General features: G+C 41.1%; 1 protein-coding gene across 2 annotated transcripts in view; it reads left to right on the top strand.

The window, feature by feature from the left end:
- The window catches only part of LOC121299046 (cytosolic carboxypeptidase 4), a 100268-nt gene that overhangs the window by 40538 nt on the left and 38684 nt on the right, over positions 1–21046 (top strand). For both annotated transcript variants that reach the window (XR_005947353.1, XM_041226529.1), the window contains exons 15-18: positions 12–99; positions 2478–2622; positions 2892–3045; positions 11754–11934. Coding sequence is in view for 1 of the 2 variants with exons in the window: in XM_041226529.1 (XP_041082463.1) it covers positions 12–99; positions 2478–2622; positions 2892–3045; positions 11754–11934 (568 nt within the window). In the remaining variant the exon portion in view is untranslated. The remainder of the gene's footprint in view (positions 1–11; positions 100–2477; positions 2623–2891; positions 3046–11753; positions 11935–21046) is intronic.

Below are 21046 nucleotides of genomic sequence, written 5' to 3' on the forward strand. Positions count from 1 at the left end.
ACCCGTGGCAGGGATGCAGCCAGTCCTGTACTCAGTACGAGAAGCTCTGGAGGGCAACCCTCACTGGGTCAGAGCGGGCAGCGACATCTGTTACTACAAGTGAGTCCCCCTCTGTCTGTCTGTCTGTCTGCCTGCCTGTCTGTCTACATTTCACCCTATACTTTAACACAGACCAATTTGAGGCCATTTAGTAATGCTGCATATAATATTCCATTATTTTTCAAAGCACAGCTATGAGGTTTTTAAGCTTTTATAAATGTCTTCAGAGTATGCTGTGTAGTTGTTGTGGGACACTTGCAGTAAGCTATTGGTTTGGTTGATAACTATTGCTGTATAGGATTCTGAAAGAAGAGCCGACACTCATCCACCACCCACACAACCAGGACGGGACAGCACAACAACGAAAGATGTTTTAATAACTAAACAAATAGACAAATATCCCCACCAGAGGGGGAAAAAATACAAAAAAAGGAAACACAAAGTTGAATAAAATAAATAAAGAATAAGTCCCTTTCTGCAGCCTCAGCAGAAGAAAAACACTGTCCAAAGGAAATCATTGTTCGCCTTTATCTTGTCTTGATCTCGACTGGTATCCTAATTCTGTCTTCTTCAAGCTGGAGTCCCGAGAGAAAGAGAGAGAGAGAGAGAGAGAGAGAGAGAGAGAGAGAGAGAGAGAGAGAGAGAGAGAGAGAGAGAGAGGGAAGGAAGGAAGGAAGGATCCACTGGTTCCACTATCCCCTGGTTGCTTAACTCTGTAGGCAAGAGCAGCACTATAAAGTCCAAAGCTACTTGAAGCAGTTTAATTATAATGAGGGGGTTAAAGCAGGCAGGCTAAAATACTATAAAATACTGAAGATGGGGTAGAATGCAATGTTGCTAAAACAGTCTAGTTATAACAGGGGCTAAAAACAGGTAAAAGTAACTATACAATGCTAAAGGTGAGGCAGAGTACAATGCTACTAAAATAAAAAATACTAATTAGAATCAATAAAAACAAGCAACAGTGAAACCAGTCCTTCCATCACAGCGTCTCTGCTCTGTCCTTCCATCACCTCTCTGCTCTGTCCTTCCATCACCACCTCTCTGCTCTGTCCTTCCATCACTGCCTCTCTGCTCTGTCCTTCCATCACCCCATCTCTGCTCTGTCCTTCCATGCACCACCTCTCTGCTCTGTCCTTCCATCATCACCTCTCTGCTCTGTCCTTCCATCACCACCTCTCTGCTCTGTCCTTCCATCACTGCCTCTCTGCTCTGTTCTTCCATCACTGCCTCTCTGCTCTGTTCTTCCATCACTGCCTCTCTGCTCTGTCCTTCCATCACCGCCTCTCTGCTCTGTCCTTCCATCACTGCCTCTCTGCTCTGTTCTTCCATCACTGCCTCTCTGCTCTGTCCTTCCATCACCACCTCTCTGCTCTGTCCTTCCATCACCGCCTCTCTGCTCTGTCCTTCCATCACCGCCTCTCTGCTCTGTCCTTCCATCACTGCCTCTCTGCTCTGTCCTTCCATCACTGCCTCTCTGCTCTGTTCTTCCATCACTGCCTCTCTGCTCTGTCCTTCCATCACTGCCTCTCTGCTCTGTCCTTCCATCACTGCCTCTCTGCTCTGTTCTTCCATCACTGCCTCTCTGCTCTGTCCTTCCATCACTGCCTCTCTGCTCTGTCCTTCCATCACCTCCTCTCTGCTCTGTCCTTCCATCACTGCCTCTCTGCTCTGTCCTTCCATCACTGCCTCTCTGCTCTGTCCTTCCATCACTGCCTCTCTGCTCTGTCCTTCCATCACTGCCTCTCTGCTCTGTCCTTCCATCACCACCTCTCTGCTCTGTCCTTCCATCACCGCCTCTCTGCTCTGTCCTTCCATCACCGCCTCTCTGCTCTGTCCTTCCATCACCGCCTCTCTGCTCTGTCCTTCCATCACCGCCTCTCTGCTCTGTTCTTCCATCACTGCCTCTCTGCTCTGTTCTTCCATCACTGCCTCTCTGCTCTGTTCTTCTATCACTGCCTCTCTGCTCTGTCCTTCCATCACTGCCTCTCTGCTCTGTTCTTCCATCACCGCCTCTCTGCTCTGTTCTTCCATCACTGCCTCTCTGCTCTGTTCTTCCATCACTGGCTCTCTGCTCTGTTCTTCTATCACTGCCTCTCTGCTCTGTTCTTCCATCACTGCCTCTCTGCTCTGTTCTTCCATCGCCACCTCTCTGCTCTGAGCAAGACAAAATGCTCAAAAGTGAAATTCAAATCAATAGTGCAGTGTTATACTCTATAAATAAAACAAATTACAATAAAAGTAAATCAATCTAAATGCAAAATTATTACAGTGAGTTTCACCCTGTGATATAGTAATAAAACACAGTTGAGTCCCCATGTTTTCCTGGTCCAGGTTTAACCTCCAGTAGTCTTACTGTGCTCCCTGTAGAGAAGCTGGTTAGGGATGCTTCCCTGCAGTAGAGCAGAGATGAGCTCATTATTTATTCTCTTTTTCAGGAACCACTTTTCTCAAAGCTCGTTACCAGGCAGGGGACAGAAAGGTCGCACATACTACACTCTGACCTTCAGTGTGACCTTCCAGCACAGCGAGGACGTCTGCTACCTGGCCTACCACTATCCCTACACCTACAGTGCTCTGCAGGTACTGACCCTCTGAAGAATCTCCTGCTTCCCTTTACCAGGACGTTCCTGTGCCTGCTCTACCACTATCCCAATCTCTTTCCCAAACTTGTTTTATGTTCTCGTGTAGTGTAAGTTTTCTCAAGACATTGTAATGAAAACATGTACACCAACAGGCAGGCTTTGAGTTGTTTATGCCACATGAAATTATTATTTTTTTGTAATCTCTCTCCACTGACCCCAGCCTCCTGACAAACAGAAACCCATTGCACCATTGCTTCCCTGTTTCAGATGCAGCTGCAGTGCTTGCAGCGCTCGCTGGACCCCCTGAAGGTGTTCTTCCAGCATCAGACCCTGTGCGAGACGCTGGCAGGGAACCCCTGCCCCATCATCACCATCACCGCCCAGCCCCTGTCACGCAGCTGGAACCACTTGCACCAGTTCCGTGAGTACAGTGACACAGGGCAGGTCACACACCCAGCCCAGCGGACTCTGTAGAGACGTCTGCTGCTCACAACCTGCACACAACCTGCCGTCTATTGATTTAGATTCTCTACACAACCTGTACACAACCTGCTGTGTATTGATTTAGATTCCCTACACAACCTGCTGTGTATTGATGTAGTTTCTCTACACAACCTGCTGTGCATTGATTTAGATTCTCTACACAACCTGCTGTGTATTGATGTAGTTTCTCTACACAACCTGCTGTGCATTGATTTAGATTCTCTACACAACCTGCTGTGTATTGATGTAGTTTCTCTACACAACCTGATGTGCATTGATTTAGATTCTCTACACAACCTGCTGTGTATTGATGTAGTTTCTGGGGTAGGTGATAACAGATAGCTAGCAATGTACCTGCCCTAGTCTTAGTAGATATAATATGTATTTTCAGGGGCTTCTGTACAATGTTAGTAGTAGTGGTTTGTGTTGTAATAATAACACTAATAATAATATTAATTTGAATTTGAATAGGATGTGGTTTCACTCGCTGTCCTGTGTGATGGATGTCCTTGTGCCAGGTGGGGAGGGAGGGACATGCTGACCCCCTGTTCCAGACAGGAGTGCAGCCTGTCTGTCTGCAGGGGCTCCACACCAGGGACCCGTCACTGCGGCCTCGCTCCGCACACTGATTACTATTAAGGGGAGCCAGATGCATACTGCCCTCCCAGAGAGGCTAAGCATATGGTATATAGCAGAGTACAGCAATTTATTATCATATCAAACTGCTGGAGCTATTTTTACAGACAGTTCTGGTTGTGGATGATCGAGTGCTCTTCTGGCTATTATGACTAATAAGAAGCTACCATTGGGCTTTGGTTAAGGGTCTCAGAGTGACGTGAGCACTGTGGGGTACTGCTGAGCCCCAGGACTTTGGGAAGGTTTGGAAATCAATTCATTCACCCCAAACTCGATGGCCTACCCTGATACATTGCAAATATATATTGTTTTGCAGTGTGTAAATATACTTCATCTTTATTACAGTGTAATTCCAGAGAGTCTAAGATCAATTAACCCAGGCCCACTGGGCCCTGATTTGCCCCAGTCTTAGCTCCCCCTCCTCCACACTCCTACCTGGCAGATAATCTCTCAGAGTTTTGTGAGTCAGTTTAATTAAGTGCACTAATGAAATCAATGTTTTTCAGCTGTTTTACAGTCAGATCATCTTAAACGCAGCCAACGTAATTCTGTACCCCATAATTGATTAATAATGCAGTTCAGGTCATGAATAATTGGCTTCAGAATGTAATAACTGAAGCGTCTGTTTTCAGTGAAGTGATGAGAGGATTTGGGGTTTGGCTCGCTCAAGTTTCTAATCTGGTAACAGGCTTGCAGATTAACTGTTCCAATGAACTAATCTTGCACTGGAGGGAAGCATACTAAAAAAAACAACTGTAGTCATAGCAAAAGTGCATGGAAACAAAGGCTGCTGAGTTTCATTAGATTGGTCTCTAATTGTACTTGTAATTGTTACCAGCTGATTACAGCACTATAGCTGTACATTACAGTAAGGTCAGGTCAATGTCAAGGTCATTGATTTTAGTTATGGAACATTTGTTACTTAATTTTATTTTCTGAAGTTGGTGGAAGAGCCCTTACAGATTTTGCAGCAAGTTTGATAATGCAGTACTTTAAAGATGTGCTGTCATTTTAAAAAGCATTTGGTACCTTTCGATAGCTTTGGGAAGATGGTCTGCATTTCCAAATGTTTAAATCTACTTAATTCTACTTAAATCTACTTAAATGTACTTAACCTTTATCCTATTATGCATGATCTTCCTGACTCTAGCAGTTTCTGCTTAAACCACAACTGGCAGTGCTTCCTAAAAAGTGTGGGACACATATCAGTGTTTTCAGGTTTCTGATATCCTTCCTATCCTCACTTCCACACAGTCGGGAGCATGGAGATGATTTCGAGTTCCACTTCAATCACCTCACCAATGATGTCATTGTTGATGTCTCTGACTCAGGTTCCACATAAGAGAAGGGACTCTCTAACGTGGAAACCTTTTTTGCTGCCAGATTCAGTGCCGTGATTCCCAATAAGGAGCACGGTCAGCAGGCTGATAAACAGCATGTTAGGGCTGAAATGTGAGAAGTGTGCAGTACTTGCAGGACAGCTGTTGTTTCTCCTCGTTGTCCCTGGCGATGCTGCGCACATTCCGGCCCGGGTAGGAAATCTACACCAGCCGTGATAATATTTATATTATTCTGTAACTAAACTGTTTTCCACTGCAACCTTTACCAGAATACCTGCTCACTGCTCTCACTGAGCAACACATGCCATATTTACATAGCTGAACACTCAATAGGGCTCAATGCTATTTAAATGAAATCCTTAGGGAGAAGAAACTTTGTCTGGCACCACTGCGATTAGTTATCTGGGACCACTGTGCTGAAAATCCTATTGCTACTACTCCTTCTCTTACCAAAACCACAGAGACTGACTGAACAGTTCTTCAATACAGTGAAGGAATTCGACAGCACGGCTTTCTCAGTCACTGCCCCAGTGTATACAAATAGGAACCCTGGGAGGCGAGGCAGTGCTATATATCAGAGCTGAGCAGAGCAGGGAGAGTATTTAGGAACTTTATTACCCCAAGCTGTGGCACAGAGCACTAAGCAGAACAGATCTTCAATTGATTTGGGAACATATCAAATTCAGTTACAGAAAAGGGGCTCAGATCGATTTTCACCATATAAAAAATAGTTGTTAGTATTGCTCTCACTTTAAAAAATACTAAAATTATTCTATCTGTCCTATTTATTTTGCCACAACACTATTATCTAAAAAAAAGGTGACAGTAAAGTCATATTAAATAAAAATGGAAATTTGCACTAAAATATGTGTGTCACGCTCTTTCGTTTAATTTATGAAGATTTATGCGATGTTGCTATGCAAAGCTGACCCTGTGTCTTGTGGTACAATACCATCTGTTCAGCTGGGTCTCCAGAGTGCAGCGTCTGATAGACAGGAAGCTGTGTGCAGAGGTGCAAGGTGTAATTAGGCGTGTGGTGAGGGAGGACTGCAGGACATTCACGTTCATTGGAGCACATTTATTACATCAAAAAACTATTTCCATTTTTTTTTGTTAAAGGAAAATCTAACTGTTAATTTAGAGCCACAGACTGTATTCTTTTATAAAACTAGAAAGTTAGTTTTTCCAATGTACATTAGACTATTTGTGCAAGTTAAATATCCTATTTCTGGATTCTCAAGAAATCTTGTTCTTTTTTTGTACATGTTTTTAAAATGGCCTGTGAGACTGACAGGGTTAAAGATTGAACTAGATCAACACTCCTTTTTTCCTGAATCCGGAGAAGGAACATTGCCCTGTTTGATAGAGATCCTATTAGTCAAATCGTCATACTAAATAGGATTATGTCAGCAATTACCAGACACTGAAATGAGCTCCAGATAATTGCACTGGAACATTTTTAATTAATAAATTGGAAATTCAAATCTTCTTTTTGCAAGCTTTGGAGGGCAAATTCATCTTATAATTAGAAATGGACATCTCTGATTTGTACTAATTAGGTTCCATTTGCATATGCAAGTGTGGTTTGTGTGAGTGGAAAAGAGTGCGTTTTGTTGCTTCAGGCTAGATTTGTACTTTCACCAATCAAAGATAGCTGGCTTTTGTTCATGCGACTTGAATTACTGGCAGATCATAGACAATTTTTAGCAAAATAGGAAGTCACTCATTCCAATGGCTTCTGACATGTTTACAAATTACAAAGCAATCATTGCGGTCTCGTTGATGCGCTAGTTCAGAAACCTTCAATACAACCTGTACAGAAATAACCCAGTAATGTTGACCAAAGAACCCCATCCTCTTTCACTGGACTGCCTTCAAACAGAATCCTCTTTCACTGGACTGCCTTCAAACAGAATCCTCTTTCATTGGACTGCCTTCAAACCCCATCCTCTTTCACTGGACTGCTTTCAAACAGAATCCTCTTTCATTGGACTGCCTTCAAACCCCATCCTCTTTCATAGGACTGCCTTCAAACCCCACCCTCTTTCATAGGACTGCCTTCAAACCCCACCCTCTTTCATTGGACTGCATTCATAGATTCTGTTCAGGTTGTGAGCAGCTATGATCTTGAGTACCTTACAGATTGGAAGCCATGCCACATATTTTACGAAGAACTCATTTAAAAAGGTTAAAGAATGTAACATGATTTTGTTTTCACTATTAACCCATTGTCTTTTGACATGAATGCAAGTGAAACCAGTTTGGTGGTGTCCACTGCCAGTGGATAGTAGAAGCACCATCAGGCAGTTCAGCATAATTGCCACTTTGCAGGTAAGGGTTGTGAATGTTCAAAGGAGGCTTTGCTCCTGCACCCCAGATAGGAGGTTCTCTCTGGGCAGGCTTGGTGCATTCGTGGAGGGTATCACCACTGCCTCAGATATCCCTGCAGTAAAGATAAATATTAAAATATTAAAAACTGCATATCCAGTGTGGCACACCAAGATTTTTCAAGAGGACCAAACAGTTGTTAGATAACCTGGTGTTGCTGTGGGTTCCTGTAGCTTACAGGCAGTGGGTATGTCAGTGGGCAGTATTGCCTGCTTTGGAAGTTGTGACTCAGGTACCTAAAGTCTGCACTCTCACTATCCCTTACCCTGAGTGTGAAGCTACACAGGGTTTATCCACTCAGAGCTGCAAATGGAAAGCAGTTCCAGTTTCTGATTATAGCTCAGTGATGTAGCCCTGTGATGACACTTTTAAAATTAACTTGTCAGTTCTGGTTTTGTTATGCAATGGCACCCAGAGAGTAGACTTTCACATCAGTTCCACACAGCACTTTTGAGCACCACTCAGATCACATTGCGAGAGGTTTAAATTGTATTTTTATATGTATTAAGATATTTCCCTAGAAAGCACCATGGAGCTGAAACCTTTCTATTGCAAAGTTGTCTCCTGAGGAGTAACAAGGAGCAGCAGAATCAAAAACCATACGAAGCTTCAATCAAGACAACACAAGCAAGCTGCAAATGTAACAGTTTCACACACGCATGCACACATGCACACGCACACAGCTGAGCTGTATTTGAGCAGGTTGTTAGAAATTCATCAAGAGAATATTTTTGACTGTTGGAGACCCCTGCAGAACGCTGATCATACAGTGTGTACTCATTACCTGCGACGCCTTGTCTCATGCCGCACTCACAAGATGTGCTGCTGCTGCCATCCAGCCCAGCGGCTCTAATAAGCCTGTGGTACAAGTGGAACTAATGGTTTCTGTGCCGTCAGTGTATACAGTTTAAGGGCATGCTGGAGCAATCAGGTTTTAAAAGAGCACTGATTCTTACAGCTAAAAATCCCTGTGAACCAGCTGACAGGCTGAAATATAGAAGCCTATTAAAGGATATAGCGTTACTCATTTAACAGGCAAACAAACACGGGGGTCGTGGCAGACTGGGGATGATGTTGATTCATTCTAAATGTCTAATTAAAATGAGTGGTTTGGATTACAGAGACCGCACGCACAACAAGCAAACTTGTATTTTAACACTGCCTCTACTGCTAATATGATTTTTGCAGAGCACATAAGCCAGTGGCCGAATGTTTTTCTGGCCACGATACTAATTACAAAGTCAAATATGGATTTCTAAATATGTACTGAACTGTACCACAGGATCTGAAACACACACGCAAATTACACGTTGTGGTTGTCACCCTGGAAGATGAATGATTCTCAAACCTCAGAAGAGCGTCCAACATGTTGTGACTCTACTGGAGGTGTGTGCCCAAGTTGTTTCAGGTGCAGGAGTGCAGCCCAGCTTTCTACTTGCATTGGCTACAGAGAGTGCGACTTTAGATCTATATATTGATGAATACACATACATTGCACATGCATAGACGCCCTAGTTGTCCTTACAAAACCCCAGACTGCTCAGGAATATTTGAGCCTTTCTTTGGAATGCTGATGTTGAGTAAATGGAGTAAAAGAAAGCAAGAGAGATGGTTTCATATCAGCTGCACATTTGGAATTTAATTGAATCTGGCTATGGTGGATACTGCAGGCCTTCAGTCTGGTTAATAAATAAATCAAAAGAATTCCCTGACTGCTGCATTGATCCTCATGGAACAAGTTTCTACTGTCTCTCCTTTAAGATTCTTTTCTTTCTTTAGTTGATATATCTAATGCCATGCTGGCTGTGATGGAGAAAAGTGAGTGGCAGGAAAGAGACAAAGCTTTAAAAAGACAGATATTGAAATTTTACATGTTACAGGTTGTGCTCTGGGCATTTTTACAGACCGGTCTATTCTAATAGGAGCTATGAGATGCTGTGTCCCACAGTCCTGTTCAATACAATGCATGGGGTGTGTGAGCAGCGTGTTCAATACAATGCATGGGGTGTGTGAGCAGCATGTTCAATACAATGCATGGGGTGTGTGAGCAGCGTGTTCAATACAATGCATGGGGTGTGTGAGCAGCGTGTTCAATACAATGCATGGGGTGTGTGAGCAGCGTGTTCAATACAATGCATGGGGTGTGTGAGCAGCATGTTCAATACAATGCATGGGGTGTGTGAGCAGCGTGTTCAATATGGGGTGGGTGAATGCATGGGGTATATGAGCAGCATGTTCAATACAATGCATGGGGTGTGTGAGCAGCATGTTCAATATAATGCATGGGGTGTGTGAGCAGCGTGTTCAATACAATGCATGGGGTGGGTGAGCTCTACTTTATCAGAAGCAGAGCTTGTTGGGATTTTAGTTTGCTGACCCAGCTGTCCTTAAAGTCATCGGTCCCTCTGTAATGCACTCATTTTGCTCGTACCAATTTTATTGCAAAGAAATTTAGGGAAAAAATATTACAATTTAGTCTTTTAGCAACAAAACCTAGAGCCACGCAGAACATAGCAATATAGTAAGAGAAAAATAAACAACTTTGTCATTTGACACTGTTTCTTCTTTAAACTTCAAAGTTCATTATTCTCTTTTTTCAAAACAGCAGGACATAAATAAATATATAATAATAGCGTTTTCACCATTGAGATTCACACGGATGCAGAATACACTGATGGACTGGCTAGACCATCTAGTGAAGGTTAAAAAGCACTTCTGAAAAAGAAAAGAAGAATAAGCATCAAGCACCTCCTGGGAAAGTGTTTGTAGTTAAAATGGAAAGTGATAAATATCAAATCAGTAAGGGAGACAGAATTTAATTTTCCCTCAAAGAGATCTGCTTTATCCTGAGAAATTGATCATTTCTATTCTAATCCAGGATAAGAGATTTCCTTTATACCTCCCTGCTCTTATATATTCCATGTTAAACTGAGATTTCAATAGCCTCTTTCAATCTGTAGCCATGTTTGTATCAAGTGAGGACAGATTGAATTCATTGTATCGTCACACACAGCATGAGGAAGCTGAAGAGATTGATTGGATGTCATGTTGTTGGCTTGTTCTTGCTACTGTTTTATTGGCAGTGAATAAGAAATCAATGAAGACATTAGTCAACATGTTTGTCTGCTTGACCTTTCTGTTTCTGTTTCAGCAATAAGAACTGTAAACACACTTTTCAAATCAGGACCTACCTATAGTTAGTGTTATGTAGTAGTTATAGTTATACAGTAGTTATAGTTATACAGTAGTTATAGTTAGTGTTATGTAGTAGTTATAGTTATACAGTAGTTAGGGTTAGTTATTCAGTAGTTATAGTTATAGTTATGCAGTAGTTATAGTTATACAGTAGTTATAGTTATACAGTAGTTAGGGCTATAGTTATACAGTAGTTATAGTTATAGTTATACAGTAGTTATAGTTATATAGTAGTTGTAGTTATACAGTAGTTAGGGTTAGTTATTCAGTAGTTATAGTTATACAGTAGTTATAGTTATACAGTAGTTATAGTTAGTGTTATGTAGTAGTTATAGTTATACAGTAGTTAGGGTTAGTTATTCAGTAGTTATAGTTATAGTTATGCAGTAGTTATAGTTATACAGTAGTTATAGTTATACAGTAGTTAGGGCTATAGTTATGAAGTAGTTATAGTTATAGTTATACAGTAGTTACAGTTATGCAGTAGTTATAGTTAGTGTTATGTAGTATTTATAGTTATACAGTAGTTAGGGTTAGTTATGCAGTAGTTATAGTTATAGTTATGCAGTAGTTATAGTTATACAGTAGTTATAATTAGTGTTATACAGTAGTTATAGTTATACATTAGTTATAGTTATAGTTATAAAGTAGTTATGGTTATACAGTAGTTATAGTTATACAGTAGTTATAGTTATAGTTATACAGTAGTTATAGTTATACAGTAGTTATAGTTATAGTTATACAGTAGTTATAGTTATAGTTATAGTTATGCAGTAGTTATAGTTATAGTTATACTGTAGTTATAGTTATGCAGTAGTTATAGTTATAGTTATACTGTAGTTATAGTTATGCAGTAGTTACAGTTATGCAGTAGTTATTGTTACAGGTATCCATCATGTATAGTTCTAGTTCTCCGGTAGTTGTAGGTATTGTTCTAGTCATCCAGTAGTTATCGTTGCAGGTATCCAGTATTTCTAGCTGTATTTCTTCAGTAGTTGTAGTTATCCAGTATTTCTAGCAGTATAGTTGTGCAGCAGTATTTCTACAGTAGTTGTACTGTCTGGTATACCCCCCTCATGTCTCCCAGGTAACCGTCCCTGCGTGCTGCTGACGGCCCGTGTTCACCCCGGAGAGAGCAATGCCAGCTGGGTGATGAAGGGTACTCTGGAGTTCCTCTGCAGCAGTCACCCTGTGGCGGAGAGTCTGCGAGACGCATACATCTTCAAGATCATCCCTATGCTCAACCCTGACGGGGTCATCAACGGCACGTGAGTCCCTTTAACACAAGGGGAGCCCTGCAGTTGTTTATACAGCAGCATGCCTTCTCACACTTACTTAATGGGTTTTGACAGCCCATCATAACATTTCAATGTTGTCATGCACTAGTGCATTGGGGCTGCGTGCTGGGAGCCAGCGGGAGGGAGGACACCTCTTGTAATCACTTGTCTTTTGCGATGTCTTGATTGCTTGTTTTCTAAGATTAAATCTGGAGAGTCTGACAAGTTATTGCCCAATTCCTAATCTATCTTCCACATCAGGATACACCTCATTTCTCATCAAGGCTCATCGGTCACATTTTTAGTGAGAAGAACTGAATTCTGCCAGGAGTACTTTTAAACACCTGTGGAGGTCCATTGTATCTGTATGTCAGCCTGTCTGTCTAAAACCCAGCACTGGAGCTTCCAGGCTGTCATCAGCAAGTGTCTGTGAGGGAAAAAATACAAGTGATTCACTTTTCCAGGTGTGTGGAAGATAGAGATCATATCATTCACAGCACTAACAATGCTTGTCATTTGCATACAAAAACCTGTCACACAGCAGGAAACTGTAGTTTAGATATCCCTCATTAAATTATATATATCTTTTTTTTTTTTTTTTTAGACCCGCTTGGCAAGTTTCCCTCTCCAAATACCAAATATAAATCCTGTTGACATGGTTATGGAATCCGACTGGAATACAAAAATCAAAGTAGTCTTGCAGGAATGCCTTTGAATCTAAAGAATCATGACTTGGGTCTAGTACTGTACGCAGGGCAATCACAAGTGAGATTTAACTGTAGAGGTAACGGGAGGAATCTAGAGCAGACACACAGTACAACTTCAAGGGTTTGGTGGATAACCTGCAGGGGGCTGTGTGCCACAGAGAGGTGGTACCCTCCTTCCATTGCCACACATTGCAATATCACTTGGCTATACTGAGCTGTCTATACCCTGAGGGACTGTATTGATTCCAGTCCCTTATTGTATCAAGCAGTCTGTTTGGATTGGAAATGCATTTGCTTATCAGTAGAGGCTGGTCACTGCAGTGCCCTGATCACTGAACCCTGTATTTCTCACTCTAAGCTCCTTATCAGTTCCGGCTCTATTGACAGGGATCACATTCTTAGTGCTCTGCAGGCAGGGTGCCTAATAGACACGTCACAGAGAGAGAGTGTTGAGACAGCAGAAGACCCTTCAGACTCCCCAGTACTGCACATTAAAGTTGACATGCAATGCATCATTGATATGCTGGATCCACACTGTTGGGGGACAGGAGAGTTTTTGAAAGGTAGCCTTTCTTTTGCCTTCATTTCTATGTATTTATTTTTTTAAGTGGCTGAATAAATGGATTATCTGGGCTTTCACTTGTCTGATGAATAACTGGTAGATTACTACAACACCTGTGATTCATGGAAAACCATTCATTGAAGGCTGCAGGGAAATTAATCAGTAAAGTACATCAGTATTGACTGACATCCTCAGGTCTAAAGGCTATTTTAATGTATTTGGAATCTGAAAACAATAACCTTAAATCTCAGCATATCCAAGCGGAATTTAGAATCCTGCGTTTTCATTGTTGAGTTGTAAGGAATGTTGCTGCTCGGTCTATCTGTTGCCCAGCTCCCATCTATAATTTGCACTCTCAGATGGAAGCTGCCAAAGTGACCCCTGGCATAGCAGTCAGAAGAAATGATTTGTTTATTTCTTCAAGAAGCTCATTGTTTTGCTGCAGGTATTCATTACTTTTGTATCTTCACAAAACGGTATGCTTACCCACAAAATTGTTCCTGAGCAATTTCAGATGTACTTTTATGTGTGTGTGTGTGTGTGTGTGTGTGTGTGTGTGTGTGTGTGTGTGTGTGTGTGTGTGTATGTATATATATATACATGCAGGACCGCTGACTTGCACAACTGCATTTTAATTGCAGTTTGAATTCCTTTTAAAAACATAGAATGTTCTTTCTCTGATATTCAAGATTACATTTTTTGTCCTGATCTAGATCAATGATCCATTCTGAGAAACTGCACACTTGCCCTCTGTGTTATATTAACCTTCTCATGGATGATTCACTTTCTAAATGCGTATCATACATGGGGCGAGAGTCTGTCAAAAGAAATGTGTTTGAATCTCTAGTCTGCTACTGTTACAGTATAAATTAAATGCTTTACCTGCCAGCTGCTGTTTGTTTTGTGTATAACACAGCTCTAAGATCACATGACTCTTCTAAAGTCTGATTGATTTTTTTGACACTGGACCAGTTCCACCATTGGGCTGATATAAAATTATTCATAATAGAGTCTGCTCCTGCAATCATAAACTTTTATTCTGTGTTCTTATATTTATTACTTTATAAAGAAATAAAAAAGAAAGACAGAAACACAGGGCTAAGCTGTATTAAAAAAAAATTGATTCATTGGGGCGGTCCAGCATACGACATTGACATAGTGTGAGGCCTCCGTTAGCAGGATTGAGACGCGCGTGATGAATGGAGCGGTCTGTCAAGGAAAATGTGTTATTCATCATTGCGCTCAGTCTGAGAGAGAGAGAGAGAGAGAGAGAGAGAGAGAGAGAGAGAGAGAGAGAGAGAGAGAGAGAGAGAGAGAGAGAGAGAGAGAGACCACGCCAGAGACCTCAGGCTGTTTTTTGGGGCCACAGGAGAGAGCTCCTTTAAAGGACAGGAGTCAAACACAGCCAGGTGATGAATAGATAAACACAGGGTGTCTTTCTAGTGGTTCTGGTGCAGCTCCGGTCTTCGCAGGGGAATTATACACTGGATTTCTGTTGAGAGGATTAGGAGATGAGGATTGATTGTGCCAGCACTAGGTTTGTTTTTAAAGCAGTATTAAGAGAGCATTGTGGTGCCGAGCTTCAGTTCACTCATTGCCCTGTTTCCATGGTGTGGAATAGATGCTTTCTTTTATAGCTTCCTTCATTGTTTTACCACTTACCTGTATGACAGAGATTCTCTGGACTTGATCCAATACCAGTGACAATAGGTGAGAAATCTCATTCGATAGAAACTCGTGTCTCCTTGAGAAACCCATCATGCACTCTGACAGGCTGATTGAAGTCATTGAGTTTAAGGGAAGGGCAGTGAAGTCAGCGCTCCACAGCCGTGATGCCACAATAGAATAGGTCCCGGGATTGATAGATGCTAGTGAATGGGGGTGGGCCAGACCCATGCAGTGAAGACTGCTTGCTGTCAGTCAGCGCTCCACAGCCGTGATGTCACAATAGAATAGGTCCCGAGATTGATAGATGCTAGTGAATGGGAGTGGGGCAGACCCATGCAGTGATGTCACAATCGAGGGGACAGCAGGGTGATGCCAACTCCAGATGACCCTGAACAGGAACACTTCGACTGTCTACATTCTCACTAAATAAATTGGGAAGTAGTTTGCCCTGAGAAAATGTAAGGAGTTGTTATTGAGCCTCTGGCTTCTTTATTATTAATCTATTGAGCTTCACCTTTGGCAGTTAACAGGAAAGAAAGGCATTCAGCTTTAACTTTCATTACAGTTTAAACCACTGGGACTCACTTCTGAGCCTGAATCAGTTAATATCCTCAGAGGGTCCCAGACTGTTCATTTACTGAATCTCCTGAACACAGCTTTAAATACACAGTGCATGACCGGCCTAAATGTAGAATGGTGTTCTCCCCTTGAAGGTGTTATTGGTAACCTTTGATTCTAATGGGAAATGCATTTTCTTGTCTGTTAATATTGCAAATTCAAACTGGAGAAAACAAGAATGAATTCTCATATAAACTGAGTAAAAGAGGGTCTGTGCAGTAGAAGCTAGGAGTGCCCAGAGAAAACAATATAAATGCTTTAGTTACATTTACATCAAATACAATTGGTTAGAAGTCATTATGAATAACTTGTTAGCACCACTGTATACTGCTGGGTCTGTAGATGTTTCTATGGAAACAAGCAGCTAACCTCAGAGTTGTTGTGAAAACATAAGAGCAGGTTTGCTGCAAAGTGCATCCAACCTCAGACCATGAGAAGTTGGATGTGAATAACACTGAAATACTGTTGCAGTAGTCATGTCAGACAGCCACGACTACTGCAACACCTTGCCTTGCTTTCAACTTGAAAGACTCAGAGCCAATGGAAAAAATAACCATTTAAATCAGCCAAGGCCTTTTACAGACAGCAATCAGGCCAATTATTCAACTGAGGGCAGTGCAGCTCTTAGAATCCTGACTGAGATAGGTCAAACATGGAAATGTATTCTGATTCCTCCACAGGAAGCACAGCCAGACAGGGATGGAAATGTGCAGCTCGTTATGCGGTTACGTGTTCTGAGAGTCTGGATAGAGTTCTGGGCCAGGATGTATTGAAAGTGACCATTTTGCATTTCAACAGGCTATTTTGAACAAGGTATTAACAGCAAGAGGGGCCCGAGGGATGAAAGGGAATGAGGAATCACATGCATATTCTGCTAAGCAATGAAGTGCTGTAGTGTGGCAAAAAAAATTAAAAAAATTAAAAAAAAAAAAAAAATTTAAAAAATCCTGTTCTTTCTTTCTTTCTTTCATGGACCATTTGTCGCCCTTCTCAAAATCGTATTAGTAATAAAATAATTCACTATAAAAAAGTCACCTTTAAAATTGCAGGAACTCAGTGTCGTTGAACAGAACCTGAAGGCATAATGATTAGGCACTTCAAAGGGCCAGGTCAATGTGTGCATTTGTTTTTTGCAGGAGTGAGAGAGTAGGCAGGTAACTCCTTGCAGCCCTCTATTACTCGTATGGATTGAACCATTGACTTATAGTTTTTAACTTAGCTGATTGAAGCCCCATCATAGAGATAGTGGATATTAGAACACTGCTAATAGACAGCGCTTGCTGGAGACAGCCCTGTACATAAGAACATAAGAACATAAGAAAGTTTACAAACGAGAGGAGGCCATTCGGCCCATCTTGCTCGTTTGGTTGTTAGTAGCTTATTGATCCCAAAATCTCATCAAGCAGCTTCTTGAAGGATCCCAGGGTGTCAGCTTCAACAACATTACTGGGGAGTTGATTCCAGACCCTCACAATTCTCTGTGTAAAAAAGTGTCTCCTATTTTCTGTTCTGAATGCCCCTTTTTCTAAACTCCATTTGTGACCCCTGGTCCTTGTTTCTTTTTTCAGGCTGAAAAAGTCCCTTGCGTCGACACTGTCAATACCTTTTAGAATTTTGAATGCTTGAATTAGGTCGCCACGTAGTCTTCTTTGTTCAAGACTGAACAGATTCAATTCTTTTAGCCTGTCTGCATATGACATGCCTTTTTAAGCCCGGAATAATTCTGGTCGCTCTTCTTTGCACTCTTTCTAGAGCAGCAATATCTTTTTTATAGCGAGGTGACCAGAACTGCACACAATATTCAAGATGAGGTCTTACAAGTGCATTGTACAGTTTTAACATTACTTCCCTTGATTTAAATTCAACACTTTTCACAATGTATCCGAGTATCTTGTTAGCCTTTTTTATAGCTTCCCCACATTGCCTAGATGAAGACATTTCTGAGTCAACAAAAACTCCTAGGTCTTTTTCATAGATTCCTTCTCCAATTTCAATATCTCCCATATGATATTTATAATGTACATTTTTATTTCCTGCGTGCAGTACCTTACATTTTTCTCTATTAAATGTCATTTGCCATGTATCTGCCCAGTTCTGAATCTTGTCTAGATCATTTTGAATGACCTTTGCTGCTGCAACAGTGTTTGCCACTCCTCCTACTTTTGTGTCGTCTGCAAATTTAACAAGTTTGCTTACTATACCAGAATCTAAATCATTAATGTAGATTAGGAATAGCAGAGGACCTAATACTGATCCCTGTGGTACACCGCTGGTTACCACACTCCATTCTGAGGTTTTTCCTCTAATCAGTACTTTCTGTTTTCTACATGTTAACCACTCCCTAATCCATGTACATGTGTTTCCTTGAATCCCAACTGCGTTCAGTTTGAGAATTAATCTTTTGTGCGGGACTTTGTCAAAAGCTTTCTGGAAATCTAAATAAACCATGTCATATGCTTTGCAATTATCCATTATCGATGTTGCATCCTCAAAAAAATCAAGCAAGTTAGTTAGGCACGATCTCCCTTTCCTAAAACCATGTTGACTGTCTCCCAGTACTCTGTTACCATATAGGTAATTTTCCATTTTGGATCTTATTATAGTTTCCATAAGTTTGCATATAATAGAAGTCAGGCTTACTGGTCTGTAGTTACCTGGTTCAGTTTTGTTTCCCTTTTTGTGGATCGGTATTACGTTTGCAATTTTCCAGTCTGTCGGTACCACCCCTGTGTCAAGAGACTGCTGCATGATCTTGGTTAGCGGTTTGTAAATAACTTCTTTCATTTCTTTGAGTACTACTGGGAGGATCTCATCCAGCCCAGGGGATTTGTTTATTTTAAGAGCTCCTAGTCCCTTTAACACTTCTGCCTCAGTTATGCTAAAGTTATTTAAAACTGGATAGGAACTGGATGACATGTGGGGCATGTTGTCAGTATCTTCCTTTGTAAAAACTTGTGAAAAGTAATCATTTAACATATTTGCTATTTTTTTTTCTTCCTCTACGATTTTGCCATTTGTATCTCTTAAACATTTAATCTCCTCTTTGAATGTTCTCTTGCTGTTGTAATATTGGAAAAACATTTTGGAATTGGTTTTAGCTCCCTTAGCAATGTTCATTTCTATTTCTCTCTTGGCCTTTCTAACTTCCTTTTTGACTTGCATTTGCAGTTCTGTGTACTCTTTCTGTGTACTTTCTTTTTGGTCCTTTTTTAATGCTCTGTAAAGTGCCTTTTTTCGCTGAATATTTTTTTTTAATTGATCTATTAAACCATTTTGGCAATTTAGTTTTACATTTAGATTTGTCTACTTTAGGGATGTAATTGTTTTGCGCCTCTAGTACTACGTTTTTGAAGAACAACCATCCTTCTTCTGTGGGTGTTTTCTCTATTTTACTCCAATCTACTTCTGTTAGTCTCTGTTTCATACCTTCATAGTTTGCTTTTCTAAAATTGTAAACCTTAGCTTTAGTCTTTACTTTTGAGGATTTAAAAAACACTTCAAATGAGACCATGTTGTGGTCTGAGTTTGCCAGTGGTTCTCTGACCTCTGTTTTAGTTATTCTATCTTCGTTATTTGAAAAGACTAAATCAAGGCATGCCTCCCCTCTAGTGGGTGCCTTCACAAATTGTGTTAGGAAGCAGTCATTTGTCATTTCCACCATTTCTATTTCATCCTTCGCGCTACCCACCGGGTTTTCCCATTTTATTTGGGGGAAGTTGAAATCCCCCATTAGTATGGCTTCTCCTTTGCTACACACATTTCTAATGTCATTGTATAACAGATTATTGTGCTCACCGTCTGAATCTGGCGGTCTATAGCATGCTCCTATTATTATGCCTTTTGAATTTTTGTCTGTTATTCTGACCCATATTGATTCGGTTTTATTTTCTTTGTCCAGGTTTAACACCTGGGCTTCAAGACTGTTTCTTATGTATAGCGCTACCCCTCCTCCTCTTCTGTCCTGCCTGTCTTTCCTATACAGTGTATACCCACAAATATTATATTCGTCCCCATCACTCTCAGATAACCATGTTTCTGTAACACCTATCACATCATAGTTACCTGTTAGTGCAGTAGCTTCAAGTTCTAGAATTTTGTTTCTGATACTTCTAGCATTTAGATAAATACATTTAATGGTTGTCTTACCTGAGTTGTTGTTCTTGTTTTGATGCGGTCTCCCTTCTGTTTTTTTGTTGATTTCTCCCCCCTTCCTTTCTAGTTTAAATGCTTCCGAACCTGCTCGAGGATCTTTTCTCCAAGTAGACTAGTTCCCTTGTTATTTAAATGCAGTAAGTCAGTACAGGGTAGTTCCTCAGATACAGTGGGAAGCCCTTCTTCCATTGAGATGAGACAGCTTGTATAGGAAGAGATATGTATATATGAGGCAGAGGAGTGAACAATGAAAGCACCAGTCATGTATCACAGATCTCTGCACTAAGAAAAAAAAATTGACACGTGTCAGCTGTCAAGACGAGGACCCACCCCTGCTGTCTGCGCTTCTGTGATTGCTGTTGAGAAGAATCATGTGCAGGTGGGAGTGCAGCCTGTGAGACGCTATCAAGAAATGTGCTCCGAGTTCACCAGCGCTTTGGACAAGCTGTTTGACATGCCCTGTCTCTAACACAGCTCCCCATTCACTCCCTATCAGAGAGAGGTGAAAGATATGAGCAATCAATAGCAGGAGCTCAACCAGCTGGAAAAGTAGAGGAATCCCTATTTTACATAATAAGAACATAAGAACATAAGAAAGTTTACAAACGAGAGGAGGCCATTCGGCCCATCTTGCTCATTTGGTTGTTAGTAGCTTATTGATCCCAAAATATCATCAAGCAGCTTCTTGAAGGATCCCAGGGTGTCAGCTTCAACAACATTACTGGGGAGTTGATTCCAGACCCTCACAATCCTCTGTGTAAAAAAGTGTCTCCTATTTTCTGTTCTGAATGCCCCTTTTTCTAAACTCCATTTGTGACCCCTGGTCCTTGTTTCTTTTTTCAGGCTGAAAATGTCCCTTGGGTCAACACTGTCAATACCTTTTAGAATTTTGAATGCTTGAATTAGGTCGCCACGTAGTCTTCTTTGTTCAAGACTGAACAGATTCAATTATTTTAGCCTGTCTGCATATGACATGCCTTTTAAGCCCAGAATAATTCTGGTCGCTCTTCTTTGCACTCTTTCTAGAGCAGCAATATCCTTTTTATAGCGAGGTGACCAGAACTGCACACAATATTCAAGATGAGGTCTTACTAGTGCATTGTACAGTTTTGACATTACTTCCCTTGATTTAAATTCAACACTTTTCACAATGTATCCGAGCATCTTGTTGACCTTTTTTATAGCTTCCCCACATTGTCTAGATGAAGACATTTCTGAGTCAACAAAAACTCCTAGGTCTTTTTCATAGATTCCTTCTCCAATTTCAGTATCTCCCATATGATATTTATAATGTACATTTTTATTTTCTGCGTGCAATACCTTGTTCATGGCTAGCTCCGAACTCCTGATGTGTGTAACTGGCTGGTCCCACACACAGTACATTCTTTAAGTTCAA

This window comes from Polyodon spathula, chromosome 24 (genome assembly GCF_017654505.1).
Source record: "Polyodon spathula isolate WHYD16114869_AA chromosome 24, ASM1765450v1, whole genome shotgun sequence".
NCBI classification, from domain to species: Eukaryota; Metazoa; Chordata; class Actinopteri; order Acipenseriformes; family Polyodontidae; genus Polyodon; species Polyodon spathula.